This window comes from Aquarana catesbeiana, linkage group LG11 (genome assembly GCF_042186555.1).
Source record: "Aquarana catesbeiana isolate 2022-GZ linkage group LG11, ASM4218655v1, whole genome shotgun sequence".
In the NCBI taxonomy this organism is placed as follows: Eukaryota; Metazoa; Chordata; class Amphibia; order Anura; family Ranidae; genus Aquarana; species Aquarana catesbeiana.
Genome location: NC_133334.1, coordinates 261,926,434 through 261,951,550, shown reverse-complemented (window position 1 = coordinate 261,951,550; position 25,117 = coordinate 261,926,434). Strand labels below are relative to the sequence as shown.

At 44.6% G+C, this 25,117-nt stretch overlaps 1 protein-coding gene across 2 annotated transcripts in view; it reads left to right on the top strand.

Moving 5' to 3' along the window:
- The window catches only part of GARRE1 (granule associated Rac and RHOG effector 1), a gene marked incomplete in the record, with an annotated part of 78,924 nt that overhangs the window by 27,593 nt on the left and 26,214 nt on the right, over positions 1–25,117 (top strand). For both annotated transcript variants that reach the window (XM_073605767.1, XM_073605766.1), the window contains 4 exon segments: positions 513–713; positions 19,583–19,723; positions 23,134–23,229; positions 24,680–24,841. In XM_073605767.1, the coding sequence (XP_073461868.1) occupies positions 513–713; positions 19,583–19,723; positions 23,134–23,229; positions 24,680–24,841 (600 nt within the window).

The window sequence follows — 25,117 nt, the reverse complement described above, 5'->3', positions numbered from 1 at the left end:
CCGACTCTCTCGCCGACTCTCCCTCCTCGCCGACTCTCCCTCCTCGCCGACTCTCCCTCCTGGTCGACTCTCCCTCCTGCTCTCCCCCCTGGTCGACTCTCCCGACTGCTCTCCCCCCTGGTCGACTCGCCTGACCTCTGCTGCCTATTCCCCATCACCTTTTTGTTTGTCCTCCACACCCATCCCTATTACATAAAGGGTAACATTTGGCTGAGCAGGTATTCCTGTTCATGGAATGGCTGTCTGATTCAGGTGCCTGAGGATTTTTATAAGCAACAGGAAACATCTCCAGATACTCACTGAAATGGCACATGGACAATATTTTTAGAATTATTAGCCATGTGACAACAGCAATTAATAAAGCTTTTATGGGAATAGAAAAAAAAATGTGTGAATGATTTTGATCTATTTGTCATTTCTTTCATGCCCTAATGACAACTGATTGTTGTGAATACGTTTTCTATGTTCTTTAGCTGCATCTCGGACTAATCCCCCTTTCTCTTCCTCTGCAGGTGCTTGGCCGCTGTTTCTTGACTGTGATGCAGGTTCATTTTCAGTTCTTGTCCCAGGCTTTACAGAAGGTGCAGCCTGTGGCACATGCGTGTTTTGCAGAAGCGATCGCACAGGAGCGCAAGAACTCCCCCGGGTCCAGTGACATGAGCCCCACCAGGGAGCTGGAGGACGCCGTGAGGAGTTGGAGAGGAGCTACTGAGGTGAGGGCCCACTAGCTAGGATTTTGTTCTTCCATTTTGCTTGCTGATTTTGTGTTTTTAGTAGTGTTCAAAGTAGGGCTGAAACAACTAATCGATTAATCGGCAACTAATCGATTATGAAATTAATCGATTACTATTTTCATAATCGATTAATCGGCCAGTAACATAATGGGGTAAAAGAAAAAAAAAAAAAAAAAACCCTAAAATGAGCCCCTTATAGTACAACAAGAGCAAATAATTGTTACTGTAAATATTACTTTCACAGTTCTACACAAAAAAAAATAAAAAAATAACCCCTTACAGTAGTGATTATCTGCTTTTTTTGGTACTTTTAGTTTTTTTCACCCCATTATGTTACTAAACGTCTTAGATCTGGTTCACATCTATGTGTTTTTTGGTGCTTTTTGCAGAACGCACTACAGTTAATTCACATGGTTTCCTATGGGACATGTTCACGCCAAACTGTGCTTTTTTGGTTCAATATACTTCAATAGAAAAGCTGCAGAAAAGCATGTCGTTTTTGCAGCAATTTGTGTTTTTTTAATCTGCCCAACAACAAATTGGCCAAAAAAATACAAAAACGCAAATCACAGCAAAATCACGTGCACAAAAATCAAAACGCACAGCAAAAAGCACTGCAGAATCTGCACAGGTGTGTACTGAGCCTTATGCTGGCCACACGGATCAATTTTCAGACGAGAATATTCAGACGAAAAATCTTTGTACATTCACTGAATGAAAGAACGAACATTCTTAAAATGACATTTTTTTTGAAGGAAGACATTGTTTTTGTTTTTAATAAAAACATTTGATCACTAAGTGATGATATTTACCAGATTCACCCTTTAATAGTATATCTCTTCTGTCTGTTATGCTCAGAGTGGATTTGATATTTTGCTCCCTAACCATATAGTTGGTTATTTATATTTACCACTGCATAGAGATATTTAAGAATAAAATTACCTTTTTTTAAAAAAACTTACACATTAAATTATACACCACACTTTTTTTTAAGGTTATTAACCGAATAATCGATTAATCGAAACAATAATCGTCCAACTAATCGATTATGAAAATAATCGTTAGTTGCAGCCCTAGTTCAAAGTGATCTACTGTATACCAATTATTCTACACAATGACCATTCGATGAGCTTTCTGTATGCCAGATGGTCTTCCTCCATATACTGCCCATCAGGGGAGATTCCCAACCCTAAAATGGCAACCAGCCTCTAGGAAGATGACTCTTGGTTTGGGGTCACACGGTGTGTGCTTGTAGTATGGAAAAAGTGGGACCAGGAGCAAACATAGAGCACACACAGGGCGGCCTTCTGATCCGATTATTAGTGGCGATTTATAAACCAAAGTTTTGATGGTTTGAATAAATCCAGATATATATTATTCGAACCATATAGGTACGTGCTGAATGTATCCAAGCTGGTACTGCCGCTAGCAATAATCATTATGTTCTCCTGGCGAACAACTAAGACCACATGATTACGTATGTCACCAATGTAGTCTCTGAATGCTTGGCAGATGCAAACTGTGCCAACAGGGGGCATTCATGGAGAATGTGGAATCCTTGTCATTGCACTAAAGGAAGTGGGGGAAAAAAGTATGCTTAGAGTGGAATTTTTGAAGCTGTATAGCGCCACTTTACTATTGTCATCCAAATAAAAACTGCTGTAGGCTTTTACCTTTTTATTGCTGCATAACCATATTATTTTGTTTTTTAGCCTATAATTCTACTTTAAAATGTGTATTGGTCGGGGGGGCGGACTTGACCTCCAAAGGCTCTGGTGACATTTCTGGGTCATCATGTGTTGTGTATTAGGACATGGGAAGTGTCCTTTTGGCAGTGGCCCAGAAAATGTTCTTGTTTTGTCTTTTTCTTCTATTTGGAGATGAATGAAACAAACAAAGCTGACTTCCTGTAGTGGTTTCTCCTTATCTGTCTGTCATCTGCAGCTCGTACCAGTTGCTGCACACGGCAGCTTTTAAAAGCACATCAATTGTCCATACAAGCAAGAAGGCAGCTGGTATCGTAGTTCTGTAGTATTTCCCTTTTGACAAAGATACTATCTCCAGTTAAAGGAAAACTCCACTCATTGTACAGTACAAGACAAAGGATGAGCATTCATAGACCCTGGGATATAGGCTTGTATCTTCAGCTTATGGGACACTGGCAAAGCTTTGAGGGACATGCCTCCTCTCTAACCCCACCTGATGAGTCCTCATATTTTTTTTTTTTTGCGCTAGTGTACTAAGGTGAATGGACTTAGTCTTCTTTGCAGAGAGATTCACTCCTTACTGTCTAATACCATAGTAGAAGCAATGCATCCGAATCGGTACATCACAGCCCCCTATAGCACAGCATTTTCCTCTCGCACCACAGCCCTCAGTATTACAGCTCCCCCCTCTGACATCACAGCCCCCCCCCCCCTCAATAATCTTCCCCCTACCTTAACTCATCATTGTGGAGGATGATTGCAGGGTGGACTCCTCAACAAATGTCTAAAAACACTTTAGTGCTAAACCCAGGGATATTCTTCAATCGCACATCTTTCCAAAATGCCCATCAAGGGTACAGCCCTCCTCCGACCAGGAAATCCTTAGAACCAACTGCAAAAACACACAGGAGGGCGCGACCACCTCGTGCATTACCATAGACTATTTTTATTTGGTCTAAATAAACAAATGGATACTCACATTCAAGTTAAAACATCAAGCAATGTGGTTTCCCTAAGGATGTGTTGGCCCTTGGACTTTAGTTTCATCTCTTTGGAGTACTTTGCACTTTAGTCTGTATGCTTTTTGCATGGTTCCACCAATGGATGTTTTCATAACTTGTTGACATGTCATTCTATTTTTTATTGCGTACCTCAAAATAAGTTTTAAAAAAAACAAAAAAAACAAGCAACACAGATCTGCTTTAACTGGAACACAGTGCAGTTCGTCCTAGGAACAAATGGTTGGACAGCTGATGCGTTTTGGGATCATGCCCCCTTCCTCAGAGCTGACTCTACTAGACACATTTTGGCCTTATATGTGCAGTTTACTCCTCTTATGTATGTACTCACCTGCCACTGCCACTGAACTCATTGCAGGGAAGAGGGCAGGAGGCATGAAAGGTCTGCACTGAGGGCGGGAGCTGCCCAACTCTTTTTAAAAAGCCTGTTAATATGAAAGGTTTGCCAGCTGCCGCTCCCCCTGTGAACCTTCTGTGCCTTCCACCCTCATCCCTTCTGTGAGTTCAGTGGTGGCAGATGAGTACGTTTAGAAGAGGAGTCCACCCTGCCATTCCTCCTGTCCTCTTCCCTGTTGTGTGTTTGGCAGTGGTAGGCAAGTGCATATACAAGAGGCGTCCACCCTGCCACCCCCCCCCCCCCCCACCACCACCATGGTGTGATTTTTTAACAGCTGCAGCAGCGGAAGGAGAGAAGTTTACTCAGGCTGCTAAGTGGTGCGGCTACGGTCCGGACAGGACTGTCTTTCAGTCTGTGTCTGGACCATGGTCCTCAATTCAGTGACGTCTGCTATATAGGGACCTTTTTGTTAACAATGTAACATCCATAATTGTTACAAGATCTAGCTAAGTTTTACATTATTGCTTTTCCAATTTGGTTTGCTGTCAGTCAGTTCCGTTTTCTGAAACGGAGGCAAATTCACATTTTGCAACCATGGCACCAGTACTTTCATACTTGTGAATTTGGCCTGCTGCTTTTTCGGGGAATCTGAACAATCACTGCAGATGATTGGCTGAAGCTGCTGTTTGGCCAACTTATTTCCATCCAGATTTTAAATTTTTTAATCAAAGTTTTCTGAGCTCTTTTTTTTTTTATATAGGGTAGGTAAGATAGGTAGGAGGATGGAGAGGGAAAATTTTCAAGAATATATATAGTTAGGCTTATCTTTCACGTTAAAATTCCTGTCCTGTCTGACACCTGGACAGGAAGTGAAAGGAAATTTCCCAAGTGAGGACACACCAATTAAATGCCAACAGAGGTTCTAAGTCTTCGTCCTCATTGGGTGAAATCCTCCTCCACTTCCCATTTTGTCTGCCACTCGTCATAGACAGGAAGTGGAGAGATTTTCCCTCACTTCCTGTTCTGAGTAACACCCAATCAGGTAGACAGGAAATGGGAAGAAATCTCACAAACAGGGACAAAGATGTTGATCAAAAGTTTCCAGAGGTTCGCACCCTTCCTTGCTCTATCCAGACCAAGAAAAAAATGTTTTGGGTGAAGTTGGGCATTGACCCTTGGGGACCTTCTTTTATTTATTTTTTTTTTTTTTCTATCAGCTGTTTCTCTTCTTCCAAGTTGACGCTTAACTCCCAGTCACAACAATATTAAAATATATTCCTAAATAGCCACAAAGGATATAAATCCTTTTTGTGTGCACCAAATGCCTTTGCAAACCATGCTCTTAAAGTAGCAAAGACATCATCAACCCTTAGTAAAGCTCTTACACCATCTGAGGTGTTGCTTACCATGGGAAATGACTTCTGGTTCCAAGTTGGGGGAAGTTGGTATAAGTTAGAGAGAGGATTTGCCTATCTAAGCATTTCCGTTCATCCTACATTTTGAAGTGCACATTTCTGAAACCAGGGAACCACCAACAAAAAAAGTAATTGTTCCAACTCCAGTGTTCTGGGTCTGATGGACCAACTGGAATCCCCTCTCCAGCCTGATGCAATAAATAAATGTAAACGGACAAGGCACATATTCTTGAAAAAAGCTCGCCTTTCTCCATGCTGGCACCGGAACAGTCACCCACATGGGGCAGGGACGCCAATTAAATGAAAGGTCAGTATGTGGATGGATGTGTGTTCTACTGTACCCATTGAACAATGCACAAAGGTCTGCCAGCAAACGGAATGAGAAGGCTCCTGGCACCGGCGCTGCCATAGGCCGAACACTGTGGAATGCGACTATAGGATTGTCACATGCAGCCCGAACAGAGTGGAGATGCATACGACCGAACTATATGGTGGATAAATAAAAAAAACGTACAAGACTGAACTGTTTGTACCATCAGGACAAACAACACATCTGCCCTCTGTGGGCCTCTGTGTTATTTTTACAGCAAGGAACAAGCATTATCTACATAATTATACACTTCAAGTAATGATATAATGGTAGGCTGAAGTCAGAGGCTCATGAGTGTTAAAGCTGATCTCTGGGGTAAGCAAATATTGTCTTGGTGTGCTTTTGTTTTATTTCTTCCAGATCAGTGCAGATAATCCAGTGTGGAACTTTGACTCTGCGCAGAAGCTTACTATAATAAAGACCGCTCACTGCTGCTCTCTTTGTGCAGGGTGATTAATCTGGTCTCTGCCCCTTCCTATAATAAAGACCGGTCACTGCTGTGCTCTCTGTTTATGCAGGATGTCCGGTCTCGTCTCCACCCCCTCCTGTAATAATGACAAGTTACTACTGCCTTCCATCCTTGTGCAGGGTGATTAGTCTGGTCTCCGCCCCCTCCTGTAATAAAGGTGGGTCACTGCTGCTCTCTTTGCTTATGCAGGATGTCTGGTCTAGTCTCCGCCCCCTCCTGTAATAAAAAACAGTTACCGCTGCCTTCTCTCCTTGTGCAGGGTGAGTGGTCTTGTCTCTGTCCCCTCCTGTAATTTAAAGAGGAAGTAAACCCTGATGGGTGTAGCTTCCTCTTTGTTTCACTGCAAAGGTAAAGCATAATGGGCTACTATGCATCGCATAGTAGCCCATTATGTGTCACTTACCTGACACAGGAGCCTGCGATGTCACTGCTGTCCCCTCTTCCATGAAGCTTCCATCTTCCTTCCGGGTATCGCGGCTCCGGCGCTGTGATTGGCCAGAGCAGTGATGACGTCATTCCCGTGCATGCGCGCGGGAGCTGCCACTAACGGCGCGATTGCAGTTAGAAACGGCACGCTCAGTGCGCCTGCGCGCCGTTGTCTGCAGCGCATGCGCCGTAGATATAGGTGCCTGTCTTTTGCAAATATCTCCTAAACCGTGTAGGTTTAGGAGATATTTCTTGCACCTACAGGTAAGCCTTAATCTAGGCTTACCTGTAGGTAAAAGTGGTCTGCAAGGGTTTACAACCACTTTAAGACAAATCACTGTTGTGCTCTCTGCTTGTGCAGGATGGCTGGTCTTGTCTCCGTCCCCTGCTGTAATAAAGACCGGCCACTACTGCTCTTTCTCTTTGTGCACAGTGACTGATCTTGTCTCCACACCTTTTTTTTTTTTTTTTTTTCCCACTTCCTGGTTTCCCCAAATTCAATGGTGATGTAGCCCTGGCTACGCAAATGTCCCCTGGGAAGGCAGTATCGCCATTGCCTTCTGGGAAATCCCATACCTAAACAGTGGGATTTAGCAGTGTTTTCATACTGTGCATGCACGACATGAAGCACTTGATTTCATTTTTCATTTTGCACATGTGCTGTATGACATGACAGGCATCTGTTGGGGAAGATGGAAAAACAAAACCCTTCCCCAAAATATCGAACAGGTTTTTTTTTTCCCCCAACTAATGCCTGTAGTGTTGGATGACACATGAGCAAGGTGAAGAGCATCACACACACATATCTTGAGGTATCCTTGAGAAAGTCACGTGGTCTGTGACGTAACGCGTGGGAGGAGCCAGTGACGAGCATTGCTGATACGAACCATCAGCACGGCAGCAGCGGCTTTCCTAGCCTCGGTCGTAAGTGGCTGATTGCATCCTTTATGCAGTTTAAACATTGGGTCTATGTGAGTGCATCTCTGTAATTACTACTATCTGTGGTCCAGTATTGTTCATTGCACAATGATAGTTTCTGTCTATTTTACATGATTCATCTGGATACTGAGATTGCTACAAATTGAACCAAGTGCAAGTGAATATATTACTTGGGAAATGTTACTTTGAAGGCACCGATGAACGAAATGACTATCATCATATGTTTAACCCTCACCTTTTAATCCAGCAAATGAACTTTTGGGTTAAATATTAGGATGTATGTTTTGGAACATTTTCTATTTATAATATTGGCAGTAATTTTTCAACATATCATATCATTATGAATTGTCCTTAAGATTATTAGCTCATGAGCACCAGTACATATACACGGATTAGTTTATACATATTGCTTTATGGTATGTGCATAGTTTGAACACTTGGAACATTCGAATCACATGTTATCACATGCTAATTTATGCATGTACGTCCTCGATGGTAAATTACATTGAGCCCATATAAAGCATATTTACACACATAGCACGATTATGTTTTTTCACATTTTTTTTTTCTATGCGTTTTTTTTCATGCAATTTCATGCATGATTATGGTATGTTGGTTCATATATTGAATTAATTCACCTCATTTATACTAGGAGGGTTGTGAACGCTTCAATATAATATTTTTTTCCTTTGATTGTACCCAAGTCGCTTTAAAACACAAGTGGTGGAAGGTAGTATGGAAGGGTTAGAGCCTCTGTCATGTTTAGTTGCTGTCTGTTTATATTGTGAAAATGTCTTTATAAAGTTCATATAATGAGGGGAAGTCTCTCTGATAGGGACACAAACACCCTTTTAGTAGATTTAGGAAGGGTTTTTTGTTGCTTTCTCTGCCTTCTAGTCTGGCTGACAGCCGCTCCCTCCATTTCTTGATGTCACAGAAGCAGGAAGGGAGCGATTCTCTCCACGATGGCATCACAGACAGAAATAAAACCCTGACAGATTTCATCTGTTCCCCAGAGGGGAGAATCTAAAGATCCTCATACTAAATATGACATAAAAATATGAAGCGCCAAGAATGTAAACATGTTAACCATCCTCTTTAGATATGCGATGCAGTCATGGCGTGACAAGTGTATGCGCTGAGAACGACGATCATCTCCCTTTAATCTACAGTTTCCGTAGTATGCGCTGGGACTGTTGTGTCCCTGTGGGAGATTGTATAGTGAGTAAAAATGCTTTGCTTCACCGAGCTCGACAGAGAGGCTTGTAATCCTTGCCATTTCCAGCAGAGAATTCATCAGTTTGATCAATGGCCTTTTAATACATTTTTAAATATATTTGTGCACAGGGAGCTATTTTATACATCAAGCTAAAGTAATTTTCGGTCAGGTCAGAAAACTTCTGTTCCAGTGCTTGGTTGATGTTTGAGAGCTCAACCCTCTTGATTGCAAATTCTCTCTGCACTGAGTCTGTTCACCTGTTAGCACAGAACAGGGATGATGGGGACCCCTCATAATGGGCACAGCAGGTGTACACAGTCCTGGGAACTCGGCACAGGGATGGTGGGAACCCCTCACAATGGGCACAGCAGGTGTACAGACCTGGGAACTTGTGCCCATTATGAGGAGTCCCCATCATCCCTGTGCTGGGTTCCCAGGTCTGTACACCTGCTATGCCCATAATGAGGGGTTCCAATGATCCCTGTACTGAGTTCCTGGCTCTGTATACCTGCTGTGCCCATTATGAGGGGTTCCCACATCTCTGTGCATAGTTCCTGGGGCTGTACACGTGCTGTACCCATTATAAAGGGTTACCACATCTCTGTACTGAGTTCCTGGGGCTGTACACATGCTGTACCCATTATAAAGGGTTACCACATCTCTGTGCTGAGTTCCTGGGGCTGTACACATGCTGTACCCATTATAAAGGGTTACCACATCTCTGTGCTGAGTTCCTGGGGCTGTATACATGCTGTGCCCATTATAAAGGGTTACCACATCTCTGTGCTGAGTTCTAGGGCTGTATGCATGCTGTGCCCATTATAAAGGGTTACCACATCTCTGTGCTGGGTTCCCAGGTCTGTACACCTGCTATGCCCGTAATGAGGGGTTCCAATGATCCCTGTACTGAGTTCCTGGCTTTGTACACCTGCTGTGTCCATTATGAGGGGTTCCCACATCTCCGTGCATAGTTCCCTGGGGCTGTACACATGCTGTGCCCATTATAAAGGGTTACCACATCTCTGTGCTGGGTTCCCAGGTCTGTACACCTGCTATGCCCGTAATGAGGGGTTCCAATGATCCCTGTACTGAGTTCCTGGCTTTGTACACCTGCTGTGTCCATTATGAGGGGTTCCCACATCTCCGTGCATAGTTCCCTGGGGCTGTACACATGCTGTGCCCATTATAAAGGGTTACCACATCTCTGTGCTGAGTTCCTGGGCCTGTACACATGCTGTGCCCATTATGAAGGCTAAATTACTGAATGGCCACCTGCATCTGAGGTAGCGCATAGATGAGTCCCTTTTTTTTTCCATTCAGTCAGCAGGTTGAAACAAAGAAAACTGACCTGATTTCCCAGGTCAGGGCAGCCTCCCCGCTGAGCTTTTGTATTCTGACAGTGTTGAGACTTCCTCGCCGTCAGACTAAACTGATCAGCATAGCAGACTATAGCCTGCAGCGATGATCGAGTGATAAAGATCTGACAGGGCTGTTGTACAGAGGTAGATCCACTTTTGTACAACCCCCCTGCCCTTACATCCATACTGAACAAGCCAAATTTAGATTCAATGTATGGCCGGCTTTAGCAACTAATAAGCTGCCTCAGGGTTGTACAGATGTGATCTGTTACATACATACATTGTTTGGACAACCTAAAGTGGAAGTTTAGTCAAACGCGATCTATACTTGTATCTACTCCCCTATTCTAAACCTATTCAATTTATCCTGTAAAGGAAAGATCTGTATACTTAAAGCGGAGGTTCGCCCGCCAATGCAAAAATGAAAAGCCAGCAGCTGCACATACTACAGCTGCTGACTTTTAATAATCGGACACTTACCTGTCCTGGAGTCCAGCGATGCCGGCGCCGCAGCTGATGTTTCCATCACCTGTCAGGTACATGCCGCCTCCATTGCGAGTAAGGGAACCTGGCAGTGAAGCCTTATGGCTTCACGTCCGGAACCCTACTGCGCATGCATGAGGCTCCGCTCCTCCTACTGGAAGGAGGAGGGAGGCGGAGGGAGCCCAGGTGGTGACGTCAGTACACGCGGCTGAGGCTCCCGGAAGTAGAATCGGATATCTGTGAAAAACGTGTGCCAATTGTGGCACCAGGGAGGGGGAGGAGTACAGTGAGTAGAAGTTCCACTTTTGGGTGCAACTCCACTTTAAGGTGATTGCGAAGTCTCCTTTTTCTTTCTATTAAACGTGCTATACTTCCCTCCTCTGTATGTAGTGATTTTGCACAGGAAAGCCAGAATCCTCCTTTCTCTGGTCTCTGGCTGGAGCTACTGGCCCCTCCCTCCTGTTGCGTGGCCCCACAGCAAGTAACTTGATATGGGGGCAGCCGAGCTGCAGCTCAGTGTATCCATTCAGACCCAGAGCTCCGGCCCTGCCCCCTCTCTCTCCTGATTGGCTGAATTTTGACAGCAGCGGGAGTCGCCGCTAGGACCCAATCATGTGACCGGACCAGAGCACCCATATGTAAGCATAAAGATCTTTCCTTTACAAGGAAGATAGAATTACCTTAGAATGAGGGTGGGGAGTAGATTTCAGTATAGTGTTGGACTGACCTTCTACTTTAAATGCAGAATGCATGCATGCATGGATGGGAGACTCACTTCCCTCTCCCTTTGCATGCCTCTTGCTGCTTATCTTGGGAAACTTTTCGGAACCAAAACAAGGAGCCATTATAATTCAGCCATTTCTTTCCTAGCAATGTTGCTGAAAGACTGCAGGGAGAATAGGAGGGGTGCGGAGTCCAAGCTCGTAGCTAGGGGGTTAGGAATCGCCTAGCAACGTGGAACAAAGTACTACATAGGAGGGAATAGAGGGGAAAAAATGAATGGTGATTCTTTACGCAGCTGTGCCCATTATTTTGCACACAACTCTACAAAAGAAGCACCAACTGATACCGGTTATGTGCGAATACCAACTGCCTGATCAAAGCAATGGTGTCCCCTCTTTTTCTGATGCATCCTCAGCACCATAATATAAGCAGGGAGCAGTGGAATCAATGGAGTGTTTGCACAGACTTGGGAACAGGACCAGGCAATGCTTCTGACTTTTGCACACCACCGCTCAGGGTGGCAGCAACAGATTGAAGTCTTTTTGGCTGCCGTTCAGAAGAGGAGGTCCCCCCCTACTCCATAACACCCCGTTAACAGCTACGTCATTTGTTTACTTCTACATAGCTTGAATGGCTTGTGATCCTGCAAGTTTCCAGAGTTGGCTGACAGACGTGGTTCTCATGCCCAGGGCCGATCCTCCCCCTCCAGCTTCAGAACCGCACCTGATCTGTGTGATACTTTCTCCCACCTCCGCAATAATTAACCTGCAGTAACACTTCTGGCTGCAGCGTGTCGTCGCTGTGAACTGAGGTTACGCAGATCCGTGGAAGTGTTCTCCGGTACAGCTTTCGTCAGGTTAATCCTCAAATCTAGGTCAGCTTGAGAACGTGTGCGACTTCTATGCACATTTCAGGCCCGCCAGAAAGCAGATGTGTCTGCGTACCCTGCTTCTGCGTTTTGAACCCTCCTGTTGGGAGCCGTGCTGAAGATCCTTGGATACTTGTTGATGTTGTGACGTGGTGCACAGGCTGTGATTGTGACAATATGTACAGCTTGTCTGTTGCAGAGATCCTCACACATCTTAAAGTGGACCTTCAATGGCTGCTGTCAATGGAGCCATCATTGAAGGGTTACACATGATACACAACAACTGGATATGCTTTCGATTTAAAACTCCATACAAACCGCTAATCAGACTAATGAAATGCATACGTGTGAGATGTTGTAGCTTCCAAAGGTTTTGCACTTCTGTCCATCCAGTTCTGAGATTTAAACCGCACAGCCCTCACTGGCTGTTTTTGCTGCTGCAGTTCAGCAACACTTACATGTCTTGTTCCTCCCCTCGCTTGTGATTGGACTGTGAAAGGAGAAGCATCTGACTAACAAGTCAAGCATGTTCCTTGTTAGCACATGAGCACTACGTATAAACTGATTGGCTCCTTGTGCTGCTTCTCCCTCTCCTAGTCTGAGCCTTCTAATCCAACATCAGTGCCTGACCTCACAAATGCACTTCTGGAAGAAAGATCAAACATTCCCTTAGACACACTCCTAAACCTTGTGGACGGCCCTCCCGGAAGAGTTGAAGCTGTTATAGCTGCAAAGGGTGGGCCAACTCAATATTGAACTCTACAGACTAAGACTGGGATACCATTAAAGTTCACATGCGCGTAAAGGCAGGCGTCCCAATACTTTTGGTAATTTAGTGTAAGTGGTTTGGGTTTTGTCATTTGTTTGCTTAGGTTTGAGACAGGTTTACTTAAAGTGGAGCTCCACCCAAAAGGGGAAGCTCCACTTGTTCGCACCCTGCCCCCCTCCACTGCCACATTGACACTTTTTGGGGGGGAGCGGATACCTATCAAAACCAGGTACCCACTCACACATCATGGTAAGATCGCCACACAACAATCACGGCAATCTACAAAATTTCCGGCACCTCTTCCTTCTTCCCGCTGCCTCCTGGGAGACGCAGAGGTCCCAGAAGACAGCAGGACTTGCTCATGTGCCAGAAGGCTTCACTTCCTGATTCCCTTAGTGATGATGCCGGTGCCTGTGTTTCATCAGATTTGGCGACCCGTCAAAATTTGTAACTCAAGTGACGCTTCGTCGCCGCCATTTTGCTACACCCCGCACTCCTCCACAGTAAGGATACACCGAAGAGGCAAGCGGATATCTTGTTACACCCACCGGAGTTTTGCATTTCAGTTATTTTTAACAGTAAACGGAGCATATATGGTGAAATACAGTATTAAGAAATCTGTTGGACTGTTTACATGTTGAAATATAGAAGCAGCGGTGTTCTGTCAGATTAGCAAACCTGTGAGATCAGCAGGTTTGCCGCTGCTTTTAAAATTCAACATCTTAAAGGGCCATCGGATTTCTAAATACTGTATTTCACCTTATAAGCTCAGTTTACTGTTAAGAAGTGTGAAATGCAAAACTCCGGTGGGTGTAACAAGATGTCCGCTTGCCGCCTTCTCAGTATATCCTTACTGTGGAGGAGTGCGGGGTGTAGCAAGATGGCGGCGACAGAACTTTCGTTACCTAATCTGACGAAACACCTGCACCCACAGCCGAAGGAGAAATTGGCTAGGGGTGCCGACATTGCGGGATACCTGGACAGGTAAGTGTCCTTTATATTAAAAGTCAGCAGCTACAGTATTTGTAGCTGCTGAATTTCATTTTATTTTTTATTTACAGGCTGGATCTCCACTTGGAAGTCAAACCTTTTAAATGAGTGACTATAATTTTAGAGCCCAATAACGCCAACTGATACCTTGCTCTCCAATAACAATGTCCTCATTGGTCACAGAGGCACTGTTATTGAACAGAAGGATGGAAGTTGATGGGACTTTATCCCAGAAGTCATATAAGTCGGGCCCCTGGTCACAAAAGGACTGGTTTTAAAAAAGGTGTACAGAGGTGTCTGGATAATAAGTTACTATTGGCCAACTTGTTTGGTCTTTTGACAGGTTCACTTAGTAATCAGTCACAAAACTCAACACCTGTTGGAAACTTCTGCTTCAAGGGTAACTCCACTTTTGTGGGTAAAACAAATGGCAAATGAAGAAAAATAATAATATAGCACCAAGTCAGATTTCAAAAAAAGGCCTATAAACGCAACTGCCTTAAAACGACAGTAAACGAACCTGTGTACATGGTCACATAGGATAACATTGAATGAGTTCAGGGGCAAATGAAAAAAGTCTCCAACTCCCTCTGAACGTCCGTTTAGCAGCAGCAGCAGTGTACGTGGGGGCCTAAAGGGGATGCAGGCCCAGCAGCTTTCCTCATTAGTGCCCTGCAAGTGCACAGCTGATTGATAATTATGAAACCACTCCCATTAGACTCACTTTCCCCACATGGGCACAGCGACACACATGGATTTCAAAAGGTAGAAAACTGCAACAAAGTTTGTTAAAAATCCTTGTAATGTACATAGATCACCCAGAGGGGAATTTTTACACTTTAAAGCTGCAACCCTCTTAGGCCCCAGCCTGGACCTGGGCCAAGACATCGCTTCCAGTGATTCAAACTAGAATCCGCATCATGACTCTGAAACAAGTATTCTGAAAACTGCATCTGCAATCTTAGAAGTCCCGTTCCAGCCTTAGATTTTACAGTACTGCGTTCCTGTCAAATTTTGGAAAAGCTTCACACTCGGAGGGGGGCGGGGGACACGAACGCTGACTTGTCTGCAGCTAGGAGAAATCTGATCTACCTCAACAGCCCAAACAAGCTTGTGGAGTCTGCTGTAGCCGGCTGTGTGCCGGTTAAGCACAAGGATCGTGCTGGTATGGGCGTCCAATCTGTCAGTCTGGCATTCTTCGATGGGACTTGCACTCGCATGCCTTGGACAAAGCCTGTCTTTGTAGTACAGCTTATTCACTCTTCACATGACCTTCCTCCGTAATGAATGGGAAATAGGGATGCAAAGTTGCTATAATAAGATGACTGATGTTTCTAGATGTACGCCATTCTTATTTCATAGGGGTTGTTTTCTTTTTCTGATCTTTTTAAATGGACACAAAGCTGAAAATGACTTGAGTTTTATAGGCTTCAAATCTGAGAGCTTGTTGATGATCACAGTCTGCTTTTCTAGCAGATTTATCTGTCTATCTGTCTATCTATCTGATCTATCTATCTATATCTATCTGATCTATCATAATTTCTAGCAGATTTAAAGAAGTCACAGCTTCAGTTCCTATAAATGGGTTCTGTTTCTCAAGGGAGCAAAGTACATGTTGTACTTTGTCCCATCTTCCGTAGTTCTGTCTAAGGTTAGTTGTAAGGTCAAACTGGTACTCCTCCTCCCTCCACGGCCGTCCGACCAATGCAGCTAGCAAAGAGATGATGGCATGGACATACAGCACTTTTCTCAATCTCCAAACATTTGCCGGAGACAAGTTGGTCACAAGGAGCTTGGGGATGAAGAAAAGTGCCCTATGTCAAAGCAGCTGTCTCCTTGTTAGCTGTGTTGCTGGGTGGCGGCCATTGAGGGAGAAAAGGGCGCCTTGTCCAGCCTCACAGCTAGCCTCAGACAGCTATAGGAGGATGGGACAAAGTTCTTACATGTATTTTGTCCTCCTGAGGAACAGGAAACATGGAAAAAAAATTTGAAAGTGAGAATTCCTTAAACCCTGGTTCACACTTACTGCAGCGTGATTTCAAAGCCACAGATCAGTGTGATTTGGACCTCCGATTTCGCTGCAGGTTTAGACTGCATTTAAAGTGTTACCAAACCCACAACAGTAAAATCAGTTTGTATTTGTAGTAAAGCATGCTTGTTATACTCACTGTGGAACCTAAGGGCTTCCTCCTCTGCATTGTGTAAAAAGGCCGTTTGATCCTGTCTTCTCTGATCCTCTCCTCCTTCCACAGTCCTCAATCCATCTCCTGATAGAACAAAACATTGGGGACAAGCTGCACATGCTCAGTTTGGTGTGTTTTACTAGAGAGGTTTTTTTCTTCTTGGGAGGGTGCATGCGATCAGCACAGGGCCAGTGTCTTGCTGAGAAAGTTCCCCCGGCGGATAAGGACCCCCCTGTACTGCGCAGTAGTTCCTAGTGACATCTAGGTGTTGTGTGTATAAAGCACCTAAACAGTGAATATCTTGGGTGTTAAAGCGTTCCTTCCTTTCCCCCCTCCTCCAAAAAAAAAAAAAAAAATGAGTGAGTAGCTACAATTACTGTAGCTGCTGACTTTTAATAAATGGACACTGCCTGTTCCGGGATCCAGCGCTGTCCTCACCCGGGTTGGTACTTTGCCGTTGCGGGAAGCCAGTTGTGACTTCCTGCAGCTTCACAGGCGACTTTCCACTGTGTATATGGTCCTGCAGCCTTCTGGGACCTCTGACGTGTCCCATGAGTCTGTGGGCCTAGGCCAGTGATGGTGAACCTTTTTGAACCAGAGTGCCCAAACTGCAACACAAAACCTCCCAGAGTGCCCAAAGTCTGCTATTCTGGAGACCCTTTTTCTTATGCTGGAGACCCAACCTCTGTATATCTAGAAACTCAGTTGATGTATAAGTCATTACAGACCTCCCTCCCCACTCAGTACCCCCCTTCCTGGTCACTCTGTCCCCCTCCTGTATCCATCTACAATAAAATAAACGTAGTACAAACCTCAGAACAGTGTGGGTATCCTTGCTCCGGGCTGTGTAGATATACACAGCCGAGGAGGGGGAGGCGGCTTCGGTCCACAGCCACTCTGCTGTGTGAGACCGCCCGCGAGAGATGTGGCATTTAACCCTGCAGCACCACTTCATCTTGTCCACACCCACCCCGGACATGTCACCCCTGGCCCCAGAGCCCTGTGGAAAATGTAGTTCTATGGGGCAGGTGTGCGGTGTGGACAAGATGCACCTCGTACAGGATGGCCGGCTCTTCATCTTGGCGTGCCCACAGAGCGGGCTCTGCGTGCCAGCTGTGGCACACGTGCCATAAGTTCGCCATCACTGGCCTAGGCGATCCAGGCAGAAACAGGAGTGATTACCTGTCAAAACCCAGTACCACCCACCCCCCCAAAGGAAAAAAAACAAAAGTTTATATCTTAGCTATGACTAAGCACTCTGTGTAGTGCGAAACGCGTAAGCTTTGTTCCACTCTGCTGTGACCTATATTTTGGATGACACTTTATTGAATAAAGGCAATAATTTTTGGAGTGCGGCTGTCCAGGATTTCTTTGATATCTAACTGCTACAGCATTGCCAGCACCTGGACTTCTAGACTGAAGGAGATGCCATTTACTTTGATCTGACCCACCTGGAGCGGTGATACTCACACTCACTTTTAAGGAGGGGAGGAAGCCGGCCAAAGCCAGGGTACACAGGAGGAAAACTTGTCAAGCTGGACAACATTAGATGCTGATCCAAAATGAAAGGAGCCCTGAAGGAGGGGAACGCTTTAAAGCCTGAAACACGTTGGCTGTACTTTTTTTTTTTTTTTCCCCTCTTCCCTCTTCTCTCCCTTTTTTCTGTTTATTTTACAAAAGTTGTATTAGGAGTAACAGTATGGGTTCTGAACCCTTTCAAGAAGTTAAATTAGGATGTTAGGAGTAGGGTATGTTTGCTAGCATGGGCCAAGACATACCAAAGAGTTTCCACCCATGGAGAAGGTGCTGGTGAGCCGGTGCATTTGACTCATAGATAGTATTGTGAGCAGAATAAATTGATAAAATCTCTCTGCGCTCACAGTTATGAGTCCCAAATATGTGATAAAACAGCAGTATTGATTGGAGATGGAAGAGCAAATCACATGAGAAAGAGAAAAAAATGAAACCGATATGGAAAGTACTTAATCCAAGGAGTGGTGCTCCAGAGTGGGTGGTATGGCCTAATGATTGCACAGGGCAATGAGTACATGAAGTCAGCAGCCTGCGATGACGGCCAGAACAGGGTGAGGAATGAATTGATCGATGGTTCAGAGAGTTCTGCAGCTAAGGCACATCAGGGAAGGATCCTCAGCAACATGTAAAAAACACAAGGTAGCCAAAGCGCAGGAATTGGTGAAACCGTAGTAACATTTATTAAAAAAAATGCATATCTACACTTACATTAGGGCGAGAGAAATGCTGCTTGAACATCGAGGGAAAGAGATGTGTATTGTGGGTGGAATCCAGTGTCTGCAGAGCGGGAGCAGCTGTCAATCACACCTATAGAGCCGAAACAAGGCGGTGTCTATGGCCGTCCTCAACGAGCAAGGCAAGCACAGGAACGTGGAAAGGGGCATGTGCAACGCGTTTCAGAGGCCCCACCTCCTTTTTTTTTTTTTTTTTTTTTTTTTAGTATAGCCAATGGTGGAAGGGGGAAGCTTTTTAAATCCGGCGGATGAAGCTGCTAAGAGCAGACAGGAGCTTTGGGGAGAATCCACAAGTATGATGACCGCTTTAAAGCAGCCGATCAGCAGAACCTGTCAGACTGAATGAGCTGGCAGCTGTGTGTGTAATACTAGGTGGTAAAGCGCAAAATTATTAAAATCCTAATTGGGAGCACGCATATATATATTTTGAATGTGAAGTAGTTGAACCATAATTGCTCTATCAAGAAAAATTTATGGACATTAATATTATAGTCAATTTGATAAGCGTACTTTTGTATCCAGCTTTTATCTTTAGAGGAAGTTGAAACGGGAAGATTTCCAAGCCTGGGCAGTTGTTTGCTTTGTAGCTATGCCGAATGTACCCGTTTGTCAAGAAGTTTAGATTTTAACACCAAAGTTTTGATTGCTGTCTTTATTTCCTTAATCCCTGGTGCGGCTTGTCATGCAACGTAACAGTTCATATTCGCATGTCCATATTGGTGCGACTCAGAAAAAAAGGTTCCTGCATTGTTTCTGTGCGACTTGCATTGACACCTGTTAAATGAAGAAGCACAGTGTCGGCAAGCCGCAATGAAATCACACTGCATAGTCAGCTGCTAGTAGCACAACTTCAAAGCCGCACTTGTGTGAGCCAGGGCTTAGGGAGATTTCTCCTAACTTCTGGTCCCAGTGACCATTGTGATTGACTCACCCGGGACAGAGACTTTTGGAGGGGACTGAATGCTAGCCTCTTGCTTACCAACTATGGTCCCTGGTATTTAAAGGGAGCTACAAGCATTTAGGAAGACGTTAGACTCACCCAGAGGAGTCTATCACAACCATAACCATAAGACCAGAAATAAGGGGAAGTCTTTCCAATAAAGACACTTTAGTGAATGCTGGATCGTAGGTGATAACTTTTTTTTTTTACTCTGTCCAAAGGAGCTGGCGTTTAATTTTTGAGTTTGATTGCTGACTTTTTTCTGACTTTTTTGTACTGTGAAGATATAAATACCTGGGTCACTGAACCACATCTATAAATGTACACTTTGCCATAAAGTAACTACTTTTGCCCTTTCCTTTAATAGGCCACAAGCCGCCTGCGGGAGAGAGGATGCGATGGCTGCCTGGCCGGATTAGAAGTCCAGCAGCTCTTCTGTTCTCAGAGCCTGGCCATTCCAGAGCATCACCTTAAGGAGCTGAACATGAAGATTGACAGTACCTTACAGGTCAGACCTCATAAGCACTAACATGGTGTTGTGTGATCGCCGGAATGCCTGTTACATGTGCCAAAGCTATATGGTTAAAGCTTGCAATACTATTAACGACCCAGATTCACCCCTTTTGTTCCATTATCTGCAGTTATCTAATATGAAAGCTGGTTATGGTTGCCTCAACAAACCTCCTCCTTCCCTTTTCCTAAGTGATAATGGGCAGGGGGAAAAACAACGGCCATGATTGGTGCACGTTATAAGGTGTAACATGTCCCATAAAGCATTGCATCCTTAGCAGTGATGGGTGTGTACAGACCATGTTTTTTTTTTGTTCGTTAAACACAGCCCATTGTCTTGCCGAGAAAGTTCCCCCGGCAGATAAGGACCCCCCTGTACTGCGCAGGCGCAGCGCTTGCGCAGTACAAACTACTAGGAGCCGCCGAAGATGAAAATCTTCAATCAGCTGTACATGGCGCCTGCGCCCTAGGTCCAGGTTCAAGCCCCACCATCCAAGTGGACCTAGAGGGAGAATAAAAAAGTGCGGAGCGAAGCGAGCCCGCGAGGGGCCCTCTTACAGGCGCTGTGTACAGCTGATTTCCAACTGTTCGCCTTCTGCTATTTCCGCCGGCTCCTACTGCGCAGGTGCAGCGCCTGCGCAGTAGATGGGGGTCCTTATCCGCCGAGGGGAACTTTCTCGGCAGAACACGGCAAAGAATCCTAACCGCAGGGTTATAGCACCACATCAAGGAGTAAGATGCAAAGCAGAAAAAAAAAACAAAACAAAGCACTGTTATAGGAAGCTCAGTTTATTGCCTAGTGTCAGAAAGTGGGGCAGCTAGCGAGTCCATGCAGAGCCCTAGTTACGTGCAGGATCTGCTGCGACAGCCCTGTCTGGAAGTGGGGCGGCCAGTGAGCTGTCTCATAGGGGACACCTATGATCAGACTTTTTTTTTTTTTTTTTTTTGTCACTGTGCCTCACTGGCCAACAGACCCCACTTCAGTGGGAGGCAGAATGTCTTGGTAAAGGTACCCGCTCTTTAGCTACTAGGATGGTGGGTGTGCAGTGGGCTTCGGGTACACCCTCCGCGTCACCCTTTATGTATTTTTGGGGTCGGTCAGTCCTGTCTGGGACACGTGTCAGGGTACTTTTACCAAACTCATTGTCCGGACTCTATGGGATCACTGGGCACTGCACGAAGATAGGTTTTCATGGGGATATTAATGATCAGGAAAAAAGGGTGGTGACTCTGCTAGTCGCTCTACCCAATACTTTCATGGGTACCGTAAATGCATCACTGATGTCCTCAGAACTACTTGGGAGCATTAAATCACCAGCTGCTAGGATTGGTAACAACTTTGCGAAAAATACTGTTGCATACCTGGAGGCTGAATGAGTGCCAAAGACCAGATGGAATTTTTAAAAGGAAATTACATCCATTTGGGAAATTGGAAAGACTGCAGGCATGAAGGGCAGCATATCGAAAGAACTTCTGCTTTAAACGCAGAGTGGCCGCAGTAGGTCTGCATCACAAAAACACCCATGCATTTGATGTGGTGTATCTGCAAGTCTACGAACATTATACATATAATCATGGCATTCCTCTTTATCTGTAGTCCTGTTTGGCTTTATATTGTCACTTTTTTTTTTTTACCATCAGCACAAAGCTAAAATTTATCAACGTGAAATTTCCAGTGCAGAATCTCACAACCACTAATACAATTTCAGTGATGTGGATTTGTATATAATCAAATCCATGTCACAGCGTCAAGGAATTTGTTTTTATTTATTTATTTTTTTTGTAAAGCATATTTCACCTAGCATTGCCACATGGTAAAACTGAAGTAGAATTTGAGCCTAAACCTAACTAGTCTTAAAGTGTAAGTCCACCTTAAAACTCAAATCCCTGCATCTACAGACATACACGATCCAGCAATAGCCTATCTTGCCCTGTAAAGAAGAAATCCGCTCTGCAGAGGACACAGCCGACAACGGCTGTGGAATGAATGGGGAGTGACGTCACCCATAGTGTTACTATGGGGCTTCCGTTGTCGGACGTGTCCTCCGCACCCGCCTCCACAGCAAAGCCGTGACTAACAGCTCAGCGTGGAATCAGGTCGGATCGGCTGCAGAAACGGGGGTGGACTTCTACTTTAAAAATGTCCCCTCCAGTCCAGTTATGTGAGTAACCTGTGTAAGCCAGCAGCGGCCGCAAGGGAGAGGCGGAAGCGATAGGGAGTGTCGATGTCACCCATAGGCTTCCATTAGCCAGCCATTGTCAGCGCTCCCTCCTCTCCCCGGCAGCGGTCATTGGCTGATACGGGGGGGAGCCAGATCACATGACCAGGGCACGATGAAAATAGAAAAGAAATATACATCATCTATTATTATTATTTTTATTTTATTTTTTTACACAGGTCAGCAAGACTAGGTTGTGCTTAAATTCTACTTTAAGTTTTAGATGTCTGCTTTGGTTTCCTGCTTTCAGGCTTTGTTTCCTTTATTTCACATGGTGAACCTGCCAGTAACATGATACCTGTCCTAGGATCACAGCGCTGACTCACTGTATGGGAGAAGCGGTATTGTTAACCTCTGCTGAACACCTGATTTGGGCTACAGAACACCTTCCCTTCTCCCAATTTCTATACCCTAAAAAGGTGGAGTTGTGCATCGAAGATGATAGCCAAAAAGGGAAATCCACTATTGTGGAGTCTGGTGTTTGCCTGCAAAACACCCCCAGATATATAGCAAAAAGGTTGAAACCCCCATCAAGCATTGAGACTTAAACTAACGCGTTTCAGGTATGGTCTCAGAGGCTTTTTTTTTTTTTTTCTCTGTTCCCTATATTGGGTCATAAGTGATTCAAATTGTGTGCCCTTAAACATGGTGATAACATACCTGAAACACGTCGGGCTGAATGGAGAAACCCTCCGTTTGAAACTTGCTATACTCCTTGATGTCTGTGTAAAATAGCCAAATTTCTCTTTTTATCCAATTTATTCTTTATTGTGTTTTTTTTCTACACATGTTTTTAATGTCTCTAATAAATTGTTATACTTTTATATAAATTGGTGTGTTGCTTGCCACTAAAGTCCCAGTGCTTGATGGGGGTTTAAACCTTTTTGCCAAAGAAGATAGCTGGGAACATCGTTTAAAAATTTCAGTTCGGTGCACAGGAACGTGAGGAGGACACGGAATTTCTTGCAGGATCGGTGGGTGTTTTCTGTAATTGCTAAAAATGTACTTGGCCTGAAAAAAGAAATCTAATGCAGCCTTCATATCTAAGTACTGTATATTCAGTGTATATTGACTGTATATGCAATATTTTTTTTTTGTACTTGGCTTTAGATACACTTTAACCAGCAAACCTTATTTAACAAGTTCAGCATATTATTTTTATTTTAAATTGTCAATTCTTCTGTTCTAGGCGTACAAAATAGCGCTGGACAGTTTGGGTCACTGTGAATATGCAATGAAGGCCGGGTTCCAACTCAGTCCCAAGGCTATTGAGGACTGTCTGAAGGTAACGCTGCAGATTTTTTACAAAATTATGTTTTAAGCTGAACTTCAGGCAGATGTAAAAGTCACCAGTTAATGCAGCTCTGTAATCCTTTAAAGCTGACGTGTACTCTTCTTATATTTTACCTTCCTTGGTTCCTCCTCTCCTTCCCTCATCAACACGCTAATGACATTTTTGAATAAAACCTTTCTGTCTTCATTGCCTTATATTAGACCCAGTGATGTCATTGTTGGGTCTCTGTGTTTCTTTATGCAATGCAGGCAGATCATGGCTGGAGGGGTGGGGCTGGCAGGGTGCTGTACTTGGGCTATCCTAAAAAAACATTACAGCCGTTCTTCCTGATGCAAGCAGCGAGCTTCACTTTGGAGGAGTTATGGAAATGTAAAAATGGTCTTGATGGGTGGAAGTCAGTCTGGAGGAGTGAGCGTTCCTAGGCGGACTGTATTTGCTTGCAGACCACCCTAGGTCAACGCCCACATTTGATGTGGAGCCTCCATGATTGAAAGAGCTGAAATCCAACAAATGAAATGGGCGTGCCAGGGACAGTCAGGCTGGGGAGGAAAGGGCTAGAAAATGCTGGACGTCCTACAGCCAGGAATGAGGCGGGCTGTATCTGACCTGCTGCAGCTTCTAATGCATATTGTGAAAAGCTCACAGTGTGCATTGAAATCATAGTAAGCCATTTTAGTACAGCAAAGGAGCTGGTGGAAGACAGGGAAGGCCAAAGTTCGCAAAGGTATTTCTGAAGGTATGTTTAAATGTAGCGTAAGTACCTGAATGAAACCCAATATCGACTCTCTGCAGTCCTTGTACAGCAGGGCTGGAGTGTGAAAGGAAGAAGCAGCACAAGGAGGCTCTTGGTTCATGTGCTGACAAGAAATATCCTGATAGGAGGAGAGAGTAGAGTGACAGGGGAACAAGCTCATCACTGTGCTGCTTCTTCTTTCACTGTCCAGTCACAGTCTAGAGGGAGGGCCCTTGATGATCTGGGCTCATAGGGTGAGGGTTTGAATGATGCTGGCCATCTAGCTGTACGTACTGTGGGCACCAGTTAACTTCAATCTCTCATTCTTTGACATAATTGAAGTTAAGTCTACAAAAGTCTACTTTTGCATGCAAAATTTGTCCATTTTTAATTGGTCAGAGTAAAAACTTTACTGCTTAGCAGGCTTTCAGCTCAGTTCAGCAGTGCCCAGAAGAAGTCTTTGATTCTTTCCTAGTGAACCTACTTAGAGGAGCCCTGTCAATTTTTTTTTTCTGGTCCTATAGAACCCCCTCCCCACCCCACTAATCTCTTTCAGATGCTCGAGGTGAAAACGAGGTCAATGTATGGTACAGTCAGTCAGGGATCTTCATAATCCGCTCATGGCTACAGGCTTTAAGGATATGACCTCAAGGTGATATTGTCCATATAGAATGTTTAATTGTCTTTTTTTTTTTTTTCCCCCATCAGGGCTGCTGTAGCGATGCAGAGGCACAACAAGCAGGAAGGAGGCAGACTCCACCGCAGCCAATCCAGTGCGAGCTCCCGACCGTGCCAGTTCAGATTGGCTCCCACTTCCTGAAGGGAACCTCATTCAATGAGTCCGCCGCTGATAACCTAAAGCTGAAAACGGTATTTAACCCACTTTATTTTATTTTTCTAATAACGGGGTGCATAAAGACAGTCGTACAAATATCCTACAGTACAAACGATCATTAATACCATGAAAAACATAGTCTGTGCAATAAAGCTTGAGTTACTTTGAAAGTAAGTATAGTGTTTGGTAATACTTAGTCTAGGAGTACCTCTGTTGGGTGGTATAGGAATCATTTAGGCAAAAGGAACTAATACTGGCTCTGGCTTCTCTAGACCAGTGTTAATTTTGTTGACTAAAACGACTAAAACATT